This window comes from Clarias gariepinus, chromosome 11 (genome assembly GCF_024256425.1).
Source record: "Clarias gariepinus isolate MV-2021 ecotype Netherlands chromosome 11, CGAR_prim_01v2, whole genome shotgun sequence".
In the NCBI taxonomy this organism is placed as follows: Eukaryota; Metazoa; Chordata; class Actinopteri; order Siluriformes; family Clariidae; genus Clarias; species Clarias gariepinus.
Window position 1 is genome coordinate 23,773,298 of NC_071110.1, and position 22,503 is coordinate 23,795,800.

Consider the following 22,503-nt stretch of genomic DNA (forward strand, 5'->3'; position numbering starts at 1 on the left):
TGTTGATAGTCAAAAACGGATGTTTTTTTTTTCATAAGGGCATTTGCTGATCACAGACTTTTTTGATTTTTTTTTATACTAACGGAAATTCATAATTTTTTTCTCTCCACATTTGTGGTTACTTTGTTGTTTAAGAGTGGAAACTGTTTCACTAACAGTACTCATTTCAGAAGTATCACTACAGAAGACCCCCTTAGAATAATACATACTGTTTATATTATACATGTAGATAAGATTTTTTTTCTGAAGGTTTATTCCTCTTTATATGTCTGAAATCATGTGCAAATTTAGTATTTATTTTGTACAGCTGCAATACTCAATTTTTATAAGCTGGTCTTTTGGTCATTTCAGTTGAATATAATTAAATCATATTACTTTTTTTCATCATTACAGAATATAAATGTGTTGAAAGCAATCTAATAACAATATTAGTTAATTTATTTAAAATCTTAGTCAAAACATGAGAAGAAAAAAAAAAGTCTACCAAAAGTCTGTACACCCAAGTGTTTAGACAGCAGCAGTGTCTGACAGTAGAAACATGTGAGCATCCCTGGCCCAATTTATGGTTATGCTTATGCTTAAATGCCTATGAGAAAGTAGCATGATAATTATGTGCACCACATAATTGTTAGCCAAATTCGTGGATAGCAGTATTTAACAGTTTAACATACAAACTGGAACAACGTATGGGTAAGTCGTAACAGAGTGAGCTCAACTTTGGGTTGCAAATTTTTCCTTTTTTTTTTTTTTTACATGCATGTTGTTTTAGTCAAGACCTTTATAATTATTCTACCTTTCTTCTTCTTTGTCTTTCGGCTGTTCCCTTTCAGGGGTCGCCACAGCGAATCATTTGCCTCCATCTAACCCTATCCTCTGCATCCTCTTCTCTCACACCAACTAACTTCATGTCCTCTCTCACTGCATCCATAAATCGCCTCTTAGGTCTTCCTCTAGACCTCCTGCTTGGCAGTTCCAACTTCAGCATCCTTCTACCGATATATTCACAATCTCTCCTCTGAACATGTCCAAACCACCTCAATCTGGCCTCTCTGACTTTATCTCCAAAACATCTAACGTGGGTTGTCCCTCTGATGAACTCATTCTTAATCCTATCCATCCTTGTCACTCCCAAAGAGAACGTCAACATCTTCAGCTCTGCTACCTCCAACTCTGCCTCCTGTCTTTTCTTCAGCGCCACTGTCTCTAAGCCGTAGAGCATCGCTGGTCTCACCACTGTCCTGTACACCTTTCCTTTCATTCTCGCTGATACTCTTTTATCGCACAACACACCTGACACTTTTCTCCACCCATTCCAACCTGCCTGTACCCGCCTCTTCACCTCCTTTGAACACTCTCCGTTGCTCTGGACCGTTGACCCTAACTACTTAAAATCCTGCACCTTCTTTACCTCTGCTCCCTGTAGCCTCACCGATCCTTCTGGGTCAAACCGCATACTGTAGGTGAGATGGGGTATAACAGCAGGGATAACAGGCGGGTTATCGTAGGCGGGGTTTGTAGGACGACTTTCACACACACACACCAACGGATTGGGAATGACTGCTGTCTGCCTCACGGATTACATAACTTGTCTAAATAACAGATTACATTGAAAAAATAACTGAGTACTTAAATGGCGGACCTAACGCAGTAGATTACTTGTAACATCAGAAAAGTAATCCAAGTACTATACCCAACACTGGCCATAAAGTTGTCAAAAAATGTCATATTGTCACTGACAGGTAAAGTCTGATTATCTCCATCTGGTAGCCAGTGAAATATTTTAGGCAGCAAGTGAAATTTTATTTCTGAACTTAATGTGTTGGAAGCAAAAAAAAGGTTAAATTGCAAGGGCCAAATTGTGATGGATAGAGCAACTTCAAAACTCCTAACCCCAGTACTGTGGAGTATCCCCAGTCTCCAGTGGCCCAGAGACCGTTTAGGCGCTTAGACCTTGATGACCCTTGAATATCAGAACTGGGCCACAGAGCAATGGAAGAAGGTGGACTGGTCTAATTAATTACGTTTTCTTTCACATCTTGTGGATGGGATGTTGATATGGTGTGTGTCAATTTCCTGGAGATTTCCTGATGGCAGTGGCCCCTTTCAGCAGAATAATCCACATTTCAAAAATGGTTGAAGAACGGTTTGAGGAAACACAACAAAGTGTTGAATTGGCCTCCAAATTCCAAATAATCCAAACCTTAACCAAATTTCTGTGAGAGGTGCTGAAAAAATAAGGCTGAGCCATGGAGTCCCCACCTTACCATTTACAGGACTTAAAGGATCTGCTACTAATGGTATCAGATACCACAGCAAACCTAGGTGTAGAGGAGTTCATGCCTCAAAGGGTCAGGGCTGTTTGGGTGGCAAAAATCTAATAAATTTTAGATACTGTAAGTGGTCACAAACTATTTTCTGGGACACATGGTTAAAAAAGGGACATTTCTGGGAAAACCGGGACAAATGGCAACCCTACACTACCAGGCTGATATTTGAAGCTGTACTGTATGTAGATTTTTTTATTAAACTTAAATGTTTACAACTTTCTTGTTTCGCACTTATATCTAAGTGCTAATGCGTATACCTAACGACATTGTATAAAGGCATCTTTTTAGACACCAACTGTGTCGTTAGAAACAGGTATAACGTGAAATAACCTTACTAGCTCTAGCTAGCCAAATAATTAGTTTATTTGCTTAAATGGTTATTTATCATAATATGCATGTTTAGAAAAAGCAGAAAAACTTAAACTTGAATTTGCTTGTTTTATGCATTGTACATTTACATTACATTTAAGTGAATTATTACTACTATATAAGTATTTTATTCAGGTCAGTGCACCAGTGATTAGAGAATGAGCATGACCCGTTAAAACGTGTTTACTGTAATTTTGCGTGCCTTATATCTGATCTCTCATTTCTGTGTTTAGTGTGAGTAAGGCTTGAGTGTTCTCAAAGTAATCAGGAAGTGTGGCCTTTCTGTAAGTGCATTATGGTTAGCTCACCACTGTGGTGTACGTTTAGAAGACAGCTTATTGATGTAATGGTTAGCTTGATAAAACCTCAGGCTTAAAATCAACTTCTGGTAATTGTGCATTTAAACAAGTTGCTTGTCATATACCATCTGCGTGTGATTAAGGGTAAAGGTGACTAGAAGCCTTTTTGCATGCATTTCTTAATTTAATTGTGTGAAAAGTAACAAACCACTGCTTTTATTACATTCATGTGACACCACTACCTTCCATGGGCCACTGTTTTTCAATAGCACAAACAATTTCCAGTTTGCAAAATAGATTCTGTTATATAACAGCGTTTATAGTAAATCATCAAAGACTGTGAAGACTCTATTGTGTACTAGGTTAAAGGTCTCTGGATGGGCAATTTCTAAAGAATTGCCTTACTGTACAGTTTAGTACTGTGTCTGAGAGGCATTTGGAAACCGTAACCTTAACGGGAAGCTCTAACTGTGGGGTTTCACTTCAATAGTTAATAAAGCCATCGTGAAAGATCTTTCTGGACACCTGTATCATAGTCATGAGGTTTTAATGCAGTCACGCTATGGGTAAAATTAACCTACTAATCCTATTCAGACTGAAAGGCAAGTGATTGCTGTGCAGCAGACTTAAAAAAAAAAATTGCAACTGTATTCAGTGTTGTCAGATCCACTGCTACCCAGACAAAAAAGAAGAAGAACACACTCGAGTGACAATTTTCCGGGCTAAGAAAATGCATGTGAACACAAGTCTGACAATTTCAACTAATCTTTACAGTAAAACGGGTGTCCATGTTGTTTTCACATTCCGACTGTGAGAAAAGAAGTGCAAAACTCAGAATTGAGATCATGAATGCAGTAATTACTTGCTCTGATGGCAGCAGGTAACGTTAGCTCCCAATACAAAACATGGTTAAATTAAAATGCTTAAAGCTGAAGGTTTTAAAGTGTGGCTGTATTTCACAACAAAGGATTCAGACACCGTGACATGCAACAAACGTCTTTCAACAATTGCGTGTAAAGGGGGAGACACCATGGATGCACCATGTTTAACAGTTTACAAACATCAGCTGGTAGTGTGGGCATCCCCAGTCAGAGCAACACTAGCAGTCAGGAGAAGTGTTGTACTTTGCCAGATAAGACAAGTATAAAAGAAAAAAAATAAATTTGAAGCTGGTTTGTAGCATACCCGGAAAGCAACTACTTTGCTGCTATTAGTGTTACATTTTTGTAGTTGTGTTCTAAATTTGTTGATTTTTATTAACTTATATTTATGTATACTTTAAACTTTCAATATATTGTAAAATTAAAAACAACCACTCCTTAATGTTATCTACCATTTTTGTGGCTCTTTTTTTAAAGTATTGATTTAGGCGCTGTGTAGTCACCGGTACCATTTTAAAAGTATCGATTTTACACCGGTATCGTAAAAAATAAAAGTAAATAAACAAATGATAGCCAACCCTAATGTCATTAGGAAAGAATCACATAATAAAATAAGCAGTGGTGTCAAAAGTATTTACATTCATTACTTGAGTAGAAGTATAGATACAAGGGTTTAAAAAGACTTTTTTAGAAGTTGAAGTATCAACTCAAGTTTTTCACTCAAGTAAAAGTATAAAAGTACTGGTTTCAAAACTACTTAAAGTATAAAAGTAAAAGTAACATGAGGGGTAAAAAAGCATTAAGGATAAAAGCTCAGGCTGTGCCACGGGCCTATATACTGCACTAACACCTCATTTAAAAAAAAGAAAAATGTGTTGTTGTTTTGTTGTATTTTTTAACGGCCATAGTGATTTGTGATACTGTATATGGCAATTAAAAAAGGATGCATTTTAGTACAATGCAAATACTGAGCATTAACATGTTTCATGGAGAAGAAAATATAATAACTAGTTGCTTATAAGTATTTTAATGATGCAAACTTCAGAGGCATGTCATCAGTAACCTTTATTGGAATACAAGAAAATTAGTGTACCCAGGGCAGGCTTAGTAACAATTACACTTGTATGGTTGTATACAATAAACATTAGTGCTATCAGAATCAATGATTAATCCAAGTGATTAATAATTTTTTTTATATATATATATATATATATATATATATATATATATATATATATATTCAAACGTCCTTGCTGGAGTGTGTGACGTGACATCATGTGCAGGTGCGATGGATTGCGTGCCAACCTATAGGGTATCGGAAGGGTATGTTTATACTTCTCATCCAACCACAATCAAATTCGCTCCATCCGGATGGCGCGATTTATCCGGATGCTTTTTTTTGTTTCGTTTTTTGAATGACAAGCTGAAATAAAATAGGAGTAACGAGGCTATTTTTAAAATGTAAGGAGTAGAAAGTACAGATAATTGCGTGAAAATTTAAGGAGTAGAAGTAAAAAGTCGGCTAAAAAATTATTACTTCAGTGTAGTATAGATACCCAAAATTTCTACTTAATTAAGGTAACAAAGTATTTGTACTTTGTTACTTGACACCTCTGAAAATAAGCTTGAAACTTAAACTAAGCCTAGACTTGACCATCTTGCCTTGACACACCCATTGCTTTCGAACAGGGTAAATCTGGATTCTTTAGACCACATGACCTTTTCTCATTGTGCCCTAGTCCAATTTTTATGCTCCCTTGCAAACTGAAACCTTTTTTCCTTAACATATGGTTCTCATCACATTGTGTGTGGTAACGCTTTATCTTTTTTTAATTATGCCAATGCCAATGTTCCTAACCTAATTTAAGTCATTTTAATGTTTCCCTTGCTTAACACAGGATAGTAATTTGACCCGTATAAAACAATCATTTATTTTTGGCTAGGCAGTCTAAATACACTACAATATTTACATAACACGTTCCTTGTTCTCTTATCTAACATTATGTCTTGCACTAGTTAGCATGAACTGAAATTAATAAACGATAAATAAATCTAACAAAGAGACCCTACTATGCTACTTGTGTTTATTCCTTTCATAGCTAAAAATAGGAACACCTTGATTAACAAAACGTCTGCCATTAAATGATGAACTTACTGAGCTCGGAAGTATAAATTGTGAACAATGATATTCTTTGTGGATTTTTTTTCCCATGTTATGTACAGTACGTCAGGTTACATGTATATATTTTTTTTAATAAGTGGAATAAACACTTTTTATGCAGGTGATGATTATTTGGATTATTAACTTAAAAATATATATATATATTTAATAATGTTACATTAGGTTTACCAAAATTCACATTTCTAGGTTTGATTTAATAAAATTTAAGAAAAGTTAAAGAATCAAATAAGGGAACTAATGTAAAGCATTACAAAAAAAAAAGGATAAAAATCCAGCTAAAAATATTCTGTAATACTCATTCCCTTGCTATTTTACTGAGGCAATGGATTTGACACACTTTCTAATGATTCATTTTTGCTAATTATCTCATTAGCGAGTACGCGTCAGGTCAGACGGCATTAATTATCCCAGATATACAAAATCCACCACGAAACAAGTCCCTGTTGAGTACAAGTCAATTCAGGCAGATGTAGTTGAGGTAAAAAGAGGAACACGCATAAAAACTATGTCCTGATATGAATATAGAGCATATTTTTGTGGTGGTGCTAAAGAATACTGAAAACTCTTAGTTCTACTTAATTGTGCTACTGTCAACTTTATTTTTCCATATGGTATGGAGGAGCATATTACTATGCGAAACATAGTAGCCAGTATTAGGTACGTTAAACTTCTACAAATAGTTGCCATGATTTCATTTTTTTTTTTTCAAGTGGCCGAGAAAGACGATTTGGTTCCATTATTTTTAATTGCTTAATATACAAGGAAACAGTATATTCATGTTCTCTTCCACAAAGCTTTACAGTTTCCACACACTCTTGCGAAAGCATCAGAGAGGAGTTTTATCCATCATACAGATCTCTCTGTCAAACGTTCTCCATTTTGTCACCAGTCACGTTAATACACTGTATTGTATACAAACCCCAGTATGTCATGTCTTTGATTGTGAGTCACATCATGGAACACAGAGTATCACTTCTTGGCTCTGTAGCTTCATGTCCGCCCACACGGTTTTAGTCAGCTCAAGCACGAACCCCTCCTATGATAAGCCATGTGCAACAAGAAAAAGAGACACTGTTGCAATATGTTAAAGAAACATCAATATATGTTTCATATTTTCCGTTTGCACTCATTAAAGGTGTTACAGTTAATGTGGTGTAAAACAAAATGAATGTAGGAAATCAATATGGTTCCACCATGCACATAAAGAAATGAAACGAGAAAAAAAAAAACAGGTTGAACATCAGGCATTTATATTGTATTTGAATGAAAGATGAATGTTTTTGCTGTCCACTGAGTTTGTGCTTCTGTTCTTTTATCCTGACTGCAGGTTAAAGGCACTGGTTTCTACAGGAGGTAGAAACGTACAACTTGCATGTGACTGGTAAGACCTCTTTTCATTTCCTTCATCTTGTAAGAAAACAAAAACTATATGCAACTCCCAAATTTGGTTCCTTCCCACTGTGTTCTGCTGCCTCCTACTGGCAATACTGTGTTTATGTCATGTCATATCTCAGCACAATACTGTATTAATTAAAAAGCCTGACAAATATGTGTTTTGTTGTATTTACATTAAGGCAAGAAATAAAATATTATTTATATGATGTTTAAATGTTTTAACAATTCTGAGTGAAATATGCTGTACACTTTTTCTTGCAAGCGTGAACCATTTTAAAACTTGCATTGCAAAAACAAAAAGTGGTTATAATGTTTACAGCAAGGGAAATGCCTTAATAATTGTCTTGGCACCCTGAATCAAAATACAATGGTGTTCAAATCAAACCAAGAATTGTGATAATTTTTTTTGTGAATGAAGCTGTGATTTTTACAGAAGCACAGAAATGTGATGAAACTCACAGTAAAACATCTGAATGGTTCAAAAGTTTTACAGACGGCCATATGTCCATAAATGACAATCCCAGCCAAGGTGGCTTGGAGCCCACTGTAGTTGGAGCGCTTGAAAATCAAGAGATAACTTGTCGCCCACTTGCATAAGAAATACATCTGTCTGTGGGAAATGTACACACAATCATTCGCCAACATTACTTGCATATAATAGGAACTCAGTGAAGTAATTGCGACATCCCCTCATACAGTGCATCCGGAAAGTATTTACAGCACATCACTTTTTCCACATTTTGTTATGTTACAGCCTTATTCTAAAATGGATTAAATAAATTTTTTTCCATCAGAATTCTACACACAACACCCCATAATGACATCATGAAAAAGGTATACTTAAGATTTTTGCAAATTTATTTTAAAATAAAAAAATAGAAAAAGCACAAGTACTCACAGTCTTTGCCATGAAGCTTAAAATTGAGCTCAGACGCATCCTGTTTCTCCTGATCATCCTTGAAATGTTTCTGCAGCTTAATTGGAGTCCATCTGTGGTAAATTCAGTTGGTTGAACATGATTTGGAAAGGCACACACCTGTCTATATACGGTCCCACAGTTGACAGTTCATGTCAGAGCACAAACCAAGCATGAAGTCAAAGGATTTGTCTGTAGACCTCCGAGAAAGGATTGTCTCGAGGCACAAATCTGGGGAAGGTTACAAAATAATTTCTGCTGCTTTGAAGGTCCCAATGAGCACAGTGGCCTCCATCATTCGTAAGTGGAAGAAGTTTGAAACCACCAGGACTCTCCCTAGAGCTGGCTGGCCATCTTAAACTGAGCTATCTGAATACTTTCCGGATGCACTGTATAGTCCTGACCTCGCTCCAAGCCATTTCCACATGTTTGGGCCTTTAAAGTAGTTCCTGGGAGGCCAGCATTTAATACATGAGGAAGAAAGTTTATATTCTCCGAACTATGGATAGTTATTCTGCAAATTTCTGTTTGACTTGAATGCCCCTCATAATTTTTTCAATTTTTTTATCCTACCTGCTGAAACATTGTTTTGTCATGTAATAATGACTGCAAATTTTTAAAATAAATATGATGTATTATTCATAAGCTAATTATCCTGCATGACCATTAATGCTTTTGATGCCTTTTAATGCTCTCTTTAAAGAAAAGACAAAAAATTTCAAGAAAAGATATTTTAAAAGTGCACTTTCTGGGATTTTGTAATTTGCAGGTGTACATTACATATGACGTCCTTTAGAAGGGGTACCCATATGTCTAGACAATTACTGTAAAAATAGCAAAAAAGGAAATAATTTGGAGCTGTGGAGCTTAGAGTTATGCAGTTTTTTGGGATTTATTTAGAGAAAATAACATTTCCCTGCATTGCTCTTACGCAGCATGGTATCTTTTCTTTTTAAATCTGGTTTCTCATAATGGCAGCAGGTTAGTCAGCAAATCTAAATTGTCCCTGGGCAAGAGTGTGTAAATGTGTAGTTATTTAATATGAGTGAAGTAATTAAAAGTCTTTGGGCTATTCATAGCAATATAACATAATTCTTTGTGCTATATTGTAAAAATATAATCTTGTCTGAGATATGTGACCTATCAAGCTCCTCTCTGTAGGCTTTTCTCCCATGTAGATGACCCTTTTCTGGACGACCCCTTACCCAGAGAGTATGTACTTTACCTACGGCCTAGTGGCCCTCTTCAGAACCAGCTCTCTCACTTCTGGCAGCAGTCACGCCTCACCTGTGGCAAGAACAAAGCCCACAACATATTTCCTCACATCACACTCTGTCAGTTCTTTATGGTGAGCTTTTTTTCTGGTAGTTTATGTTCCTACCTTCTCTTTAAGATAATATGTAAGGTAGTTTATGCTTTATCAATACTAATTGGCATGTTGGGACAGTGGATAAATCCAGACTCTTCGTGTTGATCCTCGGCTTTTCACAATGTCTGTGTGGGTCCCCTCTGGGTTCTCTGAATTTTTTTACTTTAATATGGCTTACCCAAAGGCTTTTTTTATTCTTTAGACATATACCATACTGTATACTGTACATAATAGAAGGTGAATTGACATTTGTTTAACATGGATATTACCTATGAAATCAGCAAGTAACACCAAAATGACATCAATCCTTTTTTACAACAAATCGAAATGACATACATATTAAAATGCATTATCTTGGATCAATGTTTCTAACTGCATTGCTTGGCCAGCACAGAATTTCTTTTTAAAAATATATATAGTATATAATATAGTAATAATATAGTCTTCGCAAAGTTTTTTTTGTCTTATACCTATTTTTAAAACAAACAAAAAAAACATTTCTATAAATTTATACATACTGCTGGAATAACATGTATAATGGTAATTTTTATAATTATAGTTTACTAGTGTTTGTTTAGGTGATTGAACTCTACAATTAGCTCATATTGTTATCTTATTGATTGTTTCTCACTTTCCTAGTGTGCAGACAGTAAAGTGGAAGCTCTGTGTGGGGCGTTGCAGTCCACAGTTAGTCAGTGGAGAGGCCGCTTTCCTAGCCCTTTGCCCTTAGAGCTCTATACCTCTTCCAATTTTATTGGCCTCTTTGTCGAGGAACAGGTGGCTGAGACCCTAAAGAAGTTTGCTTTTGACTTTGCTGCAGAGGCTGCCTCCAAAGCAGGTGAAACTAGTGGTGTAAAGAGGAAACTGATTAGACTTAATAGCGATCTAAACTTAATATTTATATGATAAGTTTAAAACCAGAATACCTTGTATCAACTAATTGTTAAATCTAGTAACCTAATATCACCAACTCACCTCTATTTATACTGCTTGTTTTATTAAAATACATTGGAAGTTACTTTTTTTCTAGTTAAAATTTAGCTGGTTGCAAAACATATAATCATATTACTTCTCATTGTAAATGAGACCATTTTGATCCGTCACAATAATGAACTATTAAGTGATTTAAATGATTACTGTACTGTACAATATTTAAAAGGAAATGAGCTTGAAAGGATGTGAGCTAATGGAAACTTTTCATCATCTCATAGATGTACAAGTGGAACCACATAAAAAACAGTTGCATGTAACTCTAGCCTACAACTTTCCAAGCAGCCATTTGGCTTCCTTGGAAAAATTGGCAAGAGGAATTGAAGTCAAGCTCAGCTGTGATTGGCTTGCTGTTCTTTTCTCACGGGACATTAGATTTGCGAATCATGAGGTAGGTTTTGGAGATTAATTCTGACTGAAGGATTGTTCAATGACTGCTTGAATTATTCTGGTTTTTATTAGACCCAACTTAGGCCTACGCAATTCACGGCTAAATAACTGATGAAGTAATATACTGTAGTTCATGTCTTGGAACAAAATATGCATGTGTCTAACCTCTTCTCTCTGTTTCTTCAGACTCTGAAGGTGATGTACCCATACATTCCTCAGAATGAAGATGAGTTGGAGTTGGTACCAGGCGACTTTATTTTCACCTCTACAGTGGAGCATATGAGCACCAGTGAGGGATGGGTGTATGGCACTTCTCTAAGCACGGGGCTTTCAGGGCTACTTCCTGAAAATTATATTAATCGGGCTGACGAGTGCGACACCTGGGTCTTCCATGGGTGAGCATGTTTAACACTCGTAATCTGTCTTTTTATTTATTAATGAGTAAAATTATTTCACTTAGCAAGGTCATGCATTCATTCATTCATTCATGCACCTTCTGCAACATCTTTATCTTGGTCTATTCTCTAAAAACTAGGCATGATGTAAGAGATATTCACATGCCTGTTCATACTTTAAAAAGTTCAGTGTGGCCAATTCAGTGTCATTATTTTATGAAAGTGAAAAAGATCTGAACGTAATCTCTTATTCAAATACTTTTTTGCTGTAATAGTATTGTCACATGTTTAAGCATCATAAGAAGGTTACTGTTTTCCTTATACACAGGTCGCACTCATTCTTCAGTGCCTTACCTTCAGAAAAAAGCAACAAAGAGAGCAGAACACTGGATGGGCTGCTCAGCATTCAGTGCCTAGATAACACAAAAGCTGGAGACTCATCTATTATGAATGTGGTCTGCCAACCCATGCAGGTGCTATTTTTCAAAGGAATATCACTTACTATCAGTTAATAGGATAATTATGGTGTTTAATGTATTTTTTGCTATACACAAACAGTAATTTAATAGTTTTTTCCATATTCTTATTAAGTTCATATTTGTTTAAAAAAGCTCATACAAAGAAGTAAAGCTGACTACAAAATGCTTTGTGTTGGTACAGGTACTCAGAGTTAACAGTCGCTCTCAGTCACCTAAAAGGACCCTGTTTATATGTCGTCATGGAGAGAGGATGGATGTGGTGTTTGGGAAACACTGGCTCTCACAGTGCTCAGATGCCAAAGGTAGTGATCCCTATACCACTCAAACGAACACTTTCTCATTTTCTCACGCAAACACTTTAAAGAGTAAGTTCAGTGTAATTTGGTCTTTCTGCAGGCAGATATGTGCGAAGTAACCTGAACATGCCCCCTTTTCTACCTGCTTGGGGTGGAAACCGAGATTATGACATGGATGCTCCCATTACAGTGTTTGGAGCAATACAGGCCAAGACTGTCGGTATGTAGGAACCTTTTAGCATTTATATACACCATAACATATTAAAGGCACTTCAGCTGTCTGAATGTGTGTCACAGGTGAAGCGTTACTAGAGAATAATACTGCTATCGACTTTGTGTACTGCTCGCCCAGTCTCCGCTGTGTCCAAACCGCCCACGAGATTCTCAAAGGTAATTGTTTCTTTAATAATCACTATTCAATATCTGTTATTTTTATCCAACAAATGTTAAATTCTTTGGTAAAATACAGTACTGTGCAAAGGTCTTGAGCCACCCCTCATTTCTCTTCACATTAAATTCAAAATTAAATTAAGATAAATTATTTAAATTAATGAAAACAAATGTTTTGTTTTGTATTTAAGAACCTCAGCAGCAACCTCTTTTCTCCTCTAGTCTGTTCCAACCACTCAGCATACAGCATCACCAGTAAACTGCTTTTTGATTGCTTTCCATCATCTGGACTTGTTTTTCACTGCCTTAAATTAGATATATATATATATATATATATATATATATATATTTTTTTTTTTTGGATGATTCATCGGTCACGTAATGACTTAACAAAGAGAAATCGTCTGTGTGAACCTGGTCAGGTACAGGAACTGAAATTGAGAGCAAAAGTCTACCAGGAAGGAACTATTCCTTAACACTACATTAAAAATACAATTAAAAGTCTGTCTATTTGGAAGCAGAATGTAAGATCTGAGGGGTAGTTCATGACTTTTGCACAGTAGCCATACATATATTATAAGGATATTATGACTGATTTCAATTCTTCAGCTCTCTTCATTTAATTGATTACATGCTCCCATTAGGACAAACTCTACATAGCAAAAGAATATATATATTATGATGTCTGAATATTACATTGGTATGATGGGTATATTCAGATATAAACAGCTATCTCACCAAATCATTATGGACTAATATACTTATCTGTGAATCTGGGATTGCAGTGTAAAAAAAAATAACAAAGAGAAGCAATTTTCTGAAATTGTCGAGATTTTGGTCTTATACTAGATCAGTGGTTCTCAAACATTTTCTCTCATTCCCTAATTAAGGGGGTGGGCGAATTTTCAAGCCCCACTTGTCAACAAAATGATAACGAAATCGGGGCAAGTTTATAATTCATTGAAATATCAATTTCTAAACCAATAAGATCAAATAACACCAAGTTTAAAACAGATAAAATACATGTGCAATTGTTATAACAGGCTTACTTCGTCCCTTATCTAGAGCTTTCTTTCAAAGAAGTCAAGTGGCTTATTAACGTGACTGGGGTGTGTTGTCTCTAAGTGTCTTCCTACTTTGTTGGGTCTCATGTTGTCTGCTGCCAGCGGTTTAAGACGCAAAACACACACGGGTCTCTCCTCTGCCCTCACCATCCCCACCATGAATCCAAGCACAACATAGGCTTCATCATGTTTTCCTTTCAGCTGGCTTTTTAGTTGATTAGGCTGATAGTGTTGCTTTCTTTTTTGTGGTCCATGTAACAAATGTATCCATTGACGTTATTATGCTCACTACATACAGTACGCTACTGACCCGGTTTGTGTCCGCGTAAAGTTAGTTTGATATTCGCATCTCCGAATTCAATAGCTGCGTAAATAATCCCGTAAATAAGATACCCACATATATTTCCTCTATACATTGTCTTTAAGCTACATACAGACTAGTACTGCCTGATAAAATATAAATTTTTAACAAAAATACAAAAACATCAGCATACACACTGGAATAAATTAAATTACATATATAATACCGAATGTTTCCTTATATATTGTTCCTCTGCAATTAACATGCCGACGTTAAACCGTTATTGTTGCACTATGGTTCTACTTTTTCTCTGATTTTATTTTAATTTACTTGTATTAATGATCCATTTATTTGCGTGTGATTGTTTAGTTTCGAGTGTCCGTTCTTTATTGTCAATACAGAAAAGCATGAATTAGAATAGATACTTTCCTATTATTTTTTTGTTTATTTATTCCATTGTAGGGCCTTAACCCTCAACTGCTCAGGGCCCGGTTTCCCGAAGGCTTCTTATTGCTACTGCAAGTAGTTCTTAAGTTGTACCTTAACCTCTCTCTTAACATTATGGTGCAATTCCCGAAACATTCGTACTCTAAGTATCTCTTAGGTAAGTCACACGTTCATAAGGTTGGTCTGAACCAACCTTAACTCACTCTTAGTGTTGTTTCAGCTCAAGACGCTAGTTGCCGCCACTGTGCAGCAGTCTTTATAAATCAGCGGTGTATGGAAGCACATTATGGCATGTTATCAAAGTGGTATTAATGATGGAATATACTCTAGGCCTGTTTAACCCTGTGAAGCCCACTGTTGCAGAATTACTCACTTTTACAATTCTAAAAAAAGGCCAGCAAATGGTTATTTCTCTCAAAACCACATATACATATTTAGTGGGTCTTATTGTTTGTCCTCACGATGCTTATTGGATAGAAAAAGTGTTTATAGGTCTGGTCATCTTGCCATGAACTTACTCTACCTACAAACTTCGCTTTGAATGGATCTTCGTTTTTTGCATGACTGGGTTTGTCAAGATTTAAGTAAGTAAAATTCCTTAAATATTTTTTGTGTGTTTATTACAATGTCTAGAACACATACTGTACATATATATTTATTTTAGAAACCATTAATTAAATTTGTTTCAGAGCTTATTATGTCTATGTCGTAATTCTACAACGTTGGGTCAGAGTGGTAGCCTGTTGCATTGTTCAGGGACAGGTGTGAATGTGAACCCGTTAGTGCTCTAGGGGGGGAATTTTGTGTCTCTTTTAGTATGATAAGTAGAGAACATAACAGGCCATGTATGTAGTGGAATTTTGATTAGCATTTGCATTGAAATTGTAGTACTTTGATGGATAATACTTAGATCTCCACTCTTGACACACGGTCTACCACCCTGTCTATTCTTTGTTTATCTGCTACAATATAAGATCTATATGTGTTATTTACATATTTATTTACATTTTTCCAAAACTTTTTCAGTTTCAGAATGCCACCACTAAAGAATGGTCATCTATTCAGTGTGCAGGATGTGATTGCTGCAGTCCAAAATGGAGAAAGCGATTTTGAAATGGACTCGGATTACACTGATGCAAGGTGATGCAGGTGAAATGGTCAAACAAAACCACCAACCCACTGACTGCTCAACCAATGATGATGTGGACATCAAGCCCCTACCAAAAAAACATACAGTGGCCTGTGACAGGTTTCTGACTTTTCTGGTTCAGAAATTACCAATGATGCTACCTATCTTCTCACCCCACTGGCGTACTTCCAAAAGTTTGTGACAGAAGATATGATTGAGGCTCTGACAAAAAACACCAATGTTTTTGTGAACTTAATAAAATATGAAAATCAATATTTCCAAATATTTAATATAGGTTATAGGAAATTGCACACAATATACATAATTTTTTTAAATTAAATTTAGATTTTAATGACGCGCCCCGCAAATAAAGTGACAATTTCTTTACCCGCCCCAACCCGACCCGTGGGGGTCCGCAAGTTTCCAGATGACCCGCGGATCACTAGTCCGTATGCATTGGGAGACAGACACACGGTACACCTGTTTCTGATGTGATGTCCCGCAACAGATTTCAATCTCTGTTGACTTCATTACACTTCATAAACAACTTATTTGTGTCAGAGATGGAAAAGAAGGACAAACTCTGGAAACTCAGACCATGGCTAAACTGGATGTATGCAAAGACATGATTGTACATTTCCCAGTAAAGACGAAAAGAGGACGCTGCAGACACTGCAATAATGGATACGCAAACACTCTGTGTAACAAGTGCAATGTTCGCCTGTGCTTCTCAGATAAAAAGAATTGTCTTAGGGACTATCACTGCAAGTAAACACAGACTTCATTCAAACCACGCTGAATGTGATCAAATTATTATTATTTTTTAATATTTTTATGAATAAATGCTTATTCATAAAAAAACATGATTGTTGTGTAATTATTACTTATGATATACAGTATACTGCTATGGGGCTACGTAAGTGAACGACCCTGCAAATGAATGCCTAAATGTTCTGTATACCTGATCAGACAAAGTGAGAACAAATACAGAAATTCTGCTTCTCAACTAGGCCCAACGTTGCAATATTATAACATTTCCCTAAAAACTTACTAAAATGTAAAAAAAAATTAAAAATCTTTAATTCCTACATCAGAGGCCTCCTAAAACAATATCTGAGATGTCAAAAAAATTTGCTCATGTTTTTCTATATTTGGGTCTTACAGGGTTAAGAATTTTATTTTATTTAATATCAGAACTAATAGAGTGACTTTTAATTAGCCTATTTCATAATGTGACTAATGCATTAAAATTGCCAATCACTTTTAATGTTAAACAGGTGGCATACAATCTGGCAGCAATACAGCGTGTTATTGTGCTAAACTGAAGTCCGCGGAGCCGTGTGGTTCATGTAATTTTTTTCTTTAGGCAAAACGTGAGGACTGCCCAAAATATTCAACGTTTAATTTTTTGCACAGAAAGATGGAAACATACTCACAGCGCAAAAATTCGCACTGAATCATAATGACCTGTACTTATAGCCACTGCAAGAAACCGCGTAGGTGAGTTAGGGGTATTAAACCTCTACTCTGTTATCTCATCATATTCATTCCATAAGTGCCCTATACAACCCCAACAACTGACATGCTTCACATTGTTTCTGAAGCTATTGAAGAGTATTGTCAGCTGTTTAATCAACTATGATTGTATACCTGGTTCGTTTCACCGCCACTACAGGTTACATGAAAATATTAGCGACAGTGATTTAATTTATATATTTGTCTATTGTGGAATGCTACTGATATAGTAAGTTAACCCATGTCGAAATAAACGTTATTGAAAGAATTTTTAAAACATTTAATTTTAAATGTTTAATTTGCATAGAAAGTGCTGTCTTTCTTAACGCTGTCATGCAAAATACTGTAAGTGAAAAATCGTTTCCTGAGCAATCGATGTCAGCTATTTCAGTACCTTCACTGTAGACAGCGCCTTTTAACGTTGGACGTAAGAGGCAGCGACTTAAAAAGACTTCTAAAGGACAGTTCGGGAAACACACTTAAAAAGTAATCAACTTACGTAAGATATATCTTAAAAGTCTTCTTAGCGCGCTAAGGGTGTGCGTTTTGGGGAAATCGGGCCCAGATGTATAATGAGATAAAAATGTAAGTTTCTCTGGATAAGGGCGTCTGTAAAATGCCGTAATGTAATGTAAATGTAAATGAAAAGATCTCAATCCAATAACTAAATATTTAATTCATCTTCAGCTTCCTGATGCAGTGCACTATGCATACATACACAGACACAGACATTCATTCATGTATTTCAGAGTAGCTCAGAACCAGAAGCTGTAGTAGCCTTGATGTTTAATTACATGGACATGGCAAGAAATAAAATAGAAGAAATATTTAAATGTTAAAGTGTTGGTAGCGTAAAAGGTAGGAGTCCTGTAAAACAGATAAAGTGTGTGAAAATGACAAGTTATTTTTAAGAATTCACTGACAGATTAAAAGAATACCTTAAATCATTGACTTAAAATGTGCAGTTTGAAACCATGTCATGATACTGTACCTTTAATGTACAGTACAATTTAATTTATTGTCTAAGTTTTTTATTTGATTAGTGATATTTTTACTTATCCATGAAAGCTATTAAATATGGTAAATGATAGAAAAGTCTTATTTTGATTATGTTTAATAAATACCTCAATTTAAGGGTTTGACTATATACAGATTTCCCCCCCCCCCCCCCCCCTTTTTGTGTCTTTCCATGTACAGGTTTGAAGCAGGAAGGAAAGTTGAGAATACGAGTGGAGCCAGGGTTATTTGAATGGACAAAATGGGTCTCTGGAAATTCCTTACCTGCATGGATATCTCCTATAGGCCTTGCTGCAGCCAATCTCAGTGTTGACACAACATACAAGTACAGACAATTCACCTGAATATTATTCAATGCTACATTATTTTTCAATCTATATATCATGCAACTGCTATCAGAATTAAACATAAATCATCAGAAGAAATATGTCTATATCCACAGACCTCATATACCAATTACTAAACTAAATGTGTCAGAGTCCTATGACACCTACATGAGCCGCAGCTACAGGGTGGTTAAAGACATCCTAGCAGACTGCAAAAATAAGGGTGAGCACCAAATAAGTGTGCACTCGTCAATGGTTTATGGTATTACTGCTACAGACAAGTGCATAATGTGCTTGAGTTTTTGTTGTTAGGAAACAACGTTCTCATCGTGGCCCATGCTTCATCTCTAGAGGGTTGCACCCGCCAGCTCCAAGGCCTTACCCCACATAACGCCAAAGAGTTTGTCCAAGTTGTCAGGAAGGTGTGATTCTTTCTTTCTCTTTTCTTCTGCACCTTTTGATAGCTTTTTTAATTTCACCTCCACATAGATATATTCCATTAATATTTAGATAAATTGGGATATTTATCCCAATTGGGATTTGGATTATTGGGATTGGAATAAATATTTATTCATGACAAATCTGGCCTTCAGAAAACATCTATACCATTTAAATTTTTCAACCAAAATTATGCTAATAATGCTTAGTAAATTAACATCTTTCCTACCAGATTCCATATCTGGGTCTATGCGCATGTGAAGAGCAAGACACTGGTGTGTGGCAGCTGGTAGAACCACCCATCCTCCCCCTCACCCATGGACCCAATCACAGCTTCAGTTGGCGAGAAACTTTACAGCAGGAATGACATTCCCTGACCTGTCTGCTAACACCTCTATAGGGCTGCTCATCCTGCTGTCTTAGGTGCACTGGAACTCTGATCAAGATTTTTGTGCTTGTGTAATTAATCTCTGGGATATTAACATCATGTTTTACATTTATACTGTACATGGAATAGGAACAGTAAACTGATGGATGTATTTATTTAAACATGTGATATGGTTATCTTGGAGGCAGGGTATTCTCAGGGCATTGGTAATCACTCTAAAGCACAAGACCAATTGCACAAACAGTATAATACCCCCAGACTGTCTTCAGACATGAGTTTGGGGCCAGATGCATAGAACAGCTTGTTCTGTTCTTATGTAAGATTGTTCTGATCTGAAAAAGATGATTGGCAGGGAAATATCTGCAACTCTTTTAGCACTTTTTATAATCATGCTATGCATATTAACTTGATCAAACTTTAAAATTGTATTAAGGCACTGCTTTGTGTTTTACTTTGAAAGTCTGTAAGTAAATAAAGACACTTAACTAACAAGCAGCTAAACAACCTTATTGAATTATTGAAGAATTTTGATCAGTTATAGGCAGGTGTCGCCGTTCTTTTTCCCTATGTGATAAAACATTATTGACATGATGTCCTCTAACAATAGTATGTCCTTAATGCAAAGGTTTATTTTTTACTAGTATCTTTTATTAGGTTTGAAGGTAAGGTTTTTGGTGTGTCAATTAACGTAGAATTAAATGCATATGTTTGCACTGGGTTCTTTGTGGTTTGCTATTGAAAACCTGCGTTACATTTTAAAGCAACTGAGTTATTTTATCAAAAGTCTAGCACTGGTTTAATCAAAGACACTAATATATTATATACTCAGCAAAAAAAGAAATGTCCCTTTTTCAGGACTGTGTATTTCAACAATAATGTAAAAATCCAAATAACTTTACAGATCTTCATTGTAAAGGGTTTAAAAAATGTTTTCCATGCATGTTCAATTAACCATAATCAATTAATTAACATGCACCTGTGAAATGGTCGTTAAGACCTTAACAGCTTGCAGAAAGTAGGCATTTAAGGTCACAGTTCTAAAAACGCAGGACACTAAAGAGACTTGTCTACCGACTGAAAAAGGGAGGCATGAGGAGGGAGGCATGAGGACTGCTGATGTGGCCAGGGCAATAAATTACCATTGTGAGACTGTGAGATTGTCACTGTGAGACGCCTAAGACAGCGCTACAGGGAGACAGGAAGGACGGCTGATCATCCTCGCAGTGGAAGACCACGTGTAACAACACCCGCACAGGATCGGTACATCTGAATATCACACCTGCGTGACAGGTACAGGATGGCCACAACAACTGCCCGAGTCACACCAGGAACACACAATCCCTCCATCAGTGCTCAGACTGTCCGCAATAGGCAGTCCATGAGGAGGAGATGCACTGCAGTACTTCAAGCAGCTGGTGGCCACACCAGATACTGACTGGTACTTTTGATTTTGAGCCTCCCTTCATTCAGGGACACATTGTGTAACATTTTTAGTTTATGTCTTATGGTGTTGACTCTTTTAGTGTTCATACAAATATTTACACATTAAGTTTACTGAAAGTAAAAACAGTTGAAAGTCAGAGGACGTTTCTTTTTTTGCTGTGTATACATACACATACTGTATGAGGGACGTTTAAGTCAAACGGGGACTAAGTGTTCTCTTCAATTTTTTTGAGCTATATATATATATATATATACAGTCGTGGCCAAATGTTTTTATGCTCCTTAAGTTTTTATAATAGCAATTTGCATATATTCCAGAATGTTATGAAGAGTGATCAGAAAATTAACTTAATCCCAAAAAAACCTTTCCACTGCATTTCATTGCTGTCATTAAAGGACCTGCTGAGATCATTTCAGTAATCGTCTTGTTAACTCAGCTGAGAATGTTGACGAGCACAAGGCTGGAGATCTTAATGTCAGGCTGATTCGGTTATAATGGCAGACTTGACATGTTAAAATGAGGATGATGCTTGAAATCATTGTTCTTCCATTGTTAACCATGGTGCAAAGAAACACGTGCAGCCATCATATATACAGTATATATATATATATATATATATACAAATACAAGGATATACTGTTTAGAGTGAGCGGTAAGGTACATATCTGTACCTGTTTCTCAATGGTTCATGCCTTCAAAGCAAAAATACAGTATGAAAAAATGAGTGGTGGCTTATGACTATTTTACAGTACTGTAGTGTGAGGAAGACCATGGAGGAGATTTGAGACCAAGGAGGAAGCAGTGAGAGAGGACATGAGTTGGCTGGTGTGAGAGAAGAGGATGCAGAGGATAGGGTTAGATGGAGGCGGATGATTCACTGTGGCGACCCCTAAAAGTGAACAGCCAAAAGACTTTTTTTTGGAAAAAGAGTAGTTGGGAGAACGTATCATGTCCTTACATGAGGACATTATTGTATCAAGGGCTTAAATGAGAGACAACCCTTAAAGTTGAATTGTGTAATTGTGCTAATTCATATACTTTTGAAAACAGTAAAGACATGTTAATGAGGAAACTGTAGGAAAGCCTTACCAATTTCTCATTACTGCACACTTCTGAAGCTGAAATATTTACCCTATTAAATCGTATGATGGATTCATTTGAACAAATTTGTATTAGAGGTAAATTCATGTGCCACAGCACCAGAGCAAAAAAGACTAAATTTAAAACATAGAACTTAAAGCTATGCAGTCAGACAAATCAAATTTCAAATTTTTCAAAATTCAAATTTTTTTCCAGATTTTCTCCATAATTTAGTCATGGCCAATTCCTCCCCGTCACTAGGGGGCTCCCACATTAAGGCTACTACTACCATTCAGCCTGGAGGGCTGAAGACTATCACGTGTTTGCTCCGAACCGCGTGACGCCAGCCGACCGCATCTTTGCGAACTGCTTGCTCACGCACCGTTAGGGGCGGAGTAACACACTCGGAGGAAAGCGCTAGCCGCTCCTTCAACGTGCGCGAGCTCACAGATGCCCCTGAATGGCCGTAGAGCCGTGATTAATGTGGGAGCGTAAGTACCTCTCATCCCTCCCGAGAGAGCTCGGCCAATCAGCTCTCCCTAGACCTCCGGCTGTGAGAGGTAACCAGCGACCTCCGGATGATAGGGCGAGCATTTTAAATCTTAAGAACAGTTGGACTGGATTTAATAAATGTCACATTTTAACACAACGTGGTATATTGTACATGGTGTTGCAA

At 36.5% G+C, this 22,503-nt stretch overlaps 1 protein-coding gene across 1 annotated transcript in view; it reads left to right on the forward strand.

Moving 5' to 3' along the window:
• The window catches only part of ubash3bb (ubiquitin associated and SH3 domain containing Bb), a 31,607-nt gene extending 11,812 nt beyond the window's left edge, over positions 1 to 19,795 (forward strand). The window contains exons 2-14 of the mRNA XM_053507274.1: positions 7,386 to 7,439; positions 9,531 to 9,717; positions 10,378 to 10,576; positions 10,950 to 11,119; positions 11,305 to 11,513; positions 11,842 to 11,986; positions 12,174 to 12,294; positions 12,389 to 12,508; positions 12,586 to 12,678; positions 18,332 to 18,476; positions 18,594 to 18,700; positions 18,790 to 18,899; positions 19,148 to 19,795. Coding sequence (XP_053363249.1) covers positions 7,386 to 7,439; positions 9,531 to 9,717; positions 10,378 to 10,576; positions 10,950 to 11,119; positions 11,305 to 11,513; positions 11,842 to 11,986; positions 12,174 to 12,294; positions 12,389 to 12,508; positions 12,586 to 12,678; positions 18,332 to 18,476; positions 18,594 to 18,700; positions 18,790 to 18,899; positions 19,148 to 19,282 — 1,795 coding nt within the window. The 3' untranslated portion in view covers positions 19,283 to 19,795. The remainder of the gene's footprint in view (positions 1 to 7,385; positions 7,440 to 9,530; positions 9,718 to 10,377; positions 10,577 to 10,949; positions 11,120 to 11,304; positions 11,514 to 11,841; positions 11,987 to 12,173; positions 12,295 to 12,388; positions 12,509 to 12,585; positions 12,679 to 18,331; positions 18,477 to 18,593; positions 18,701 to 18,789; positions 18,900 to 19,147) is intronic.
• The last annotated feature ends 2,708 nt before the right edge of the window (positions 19,796 to 22,503 follow it).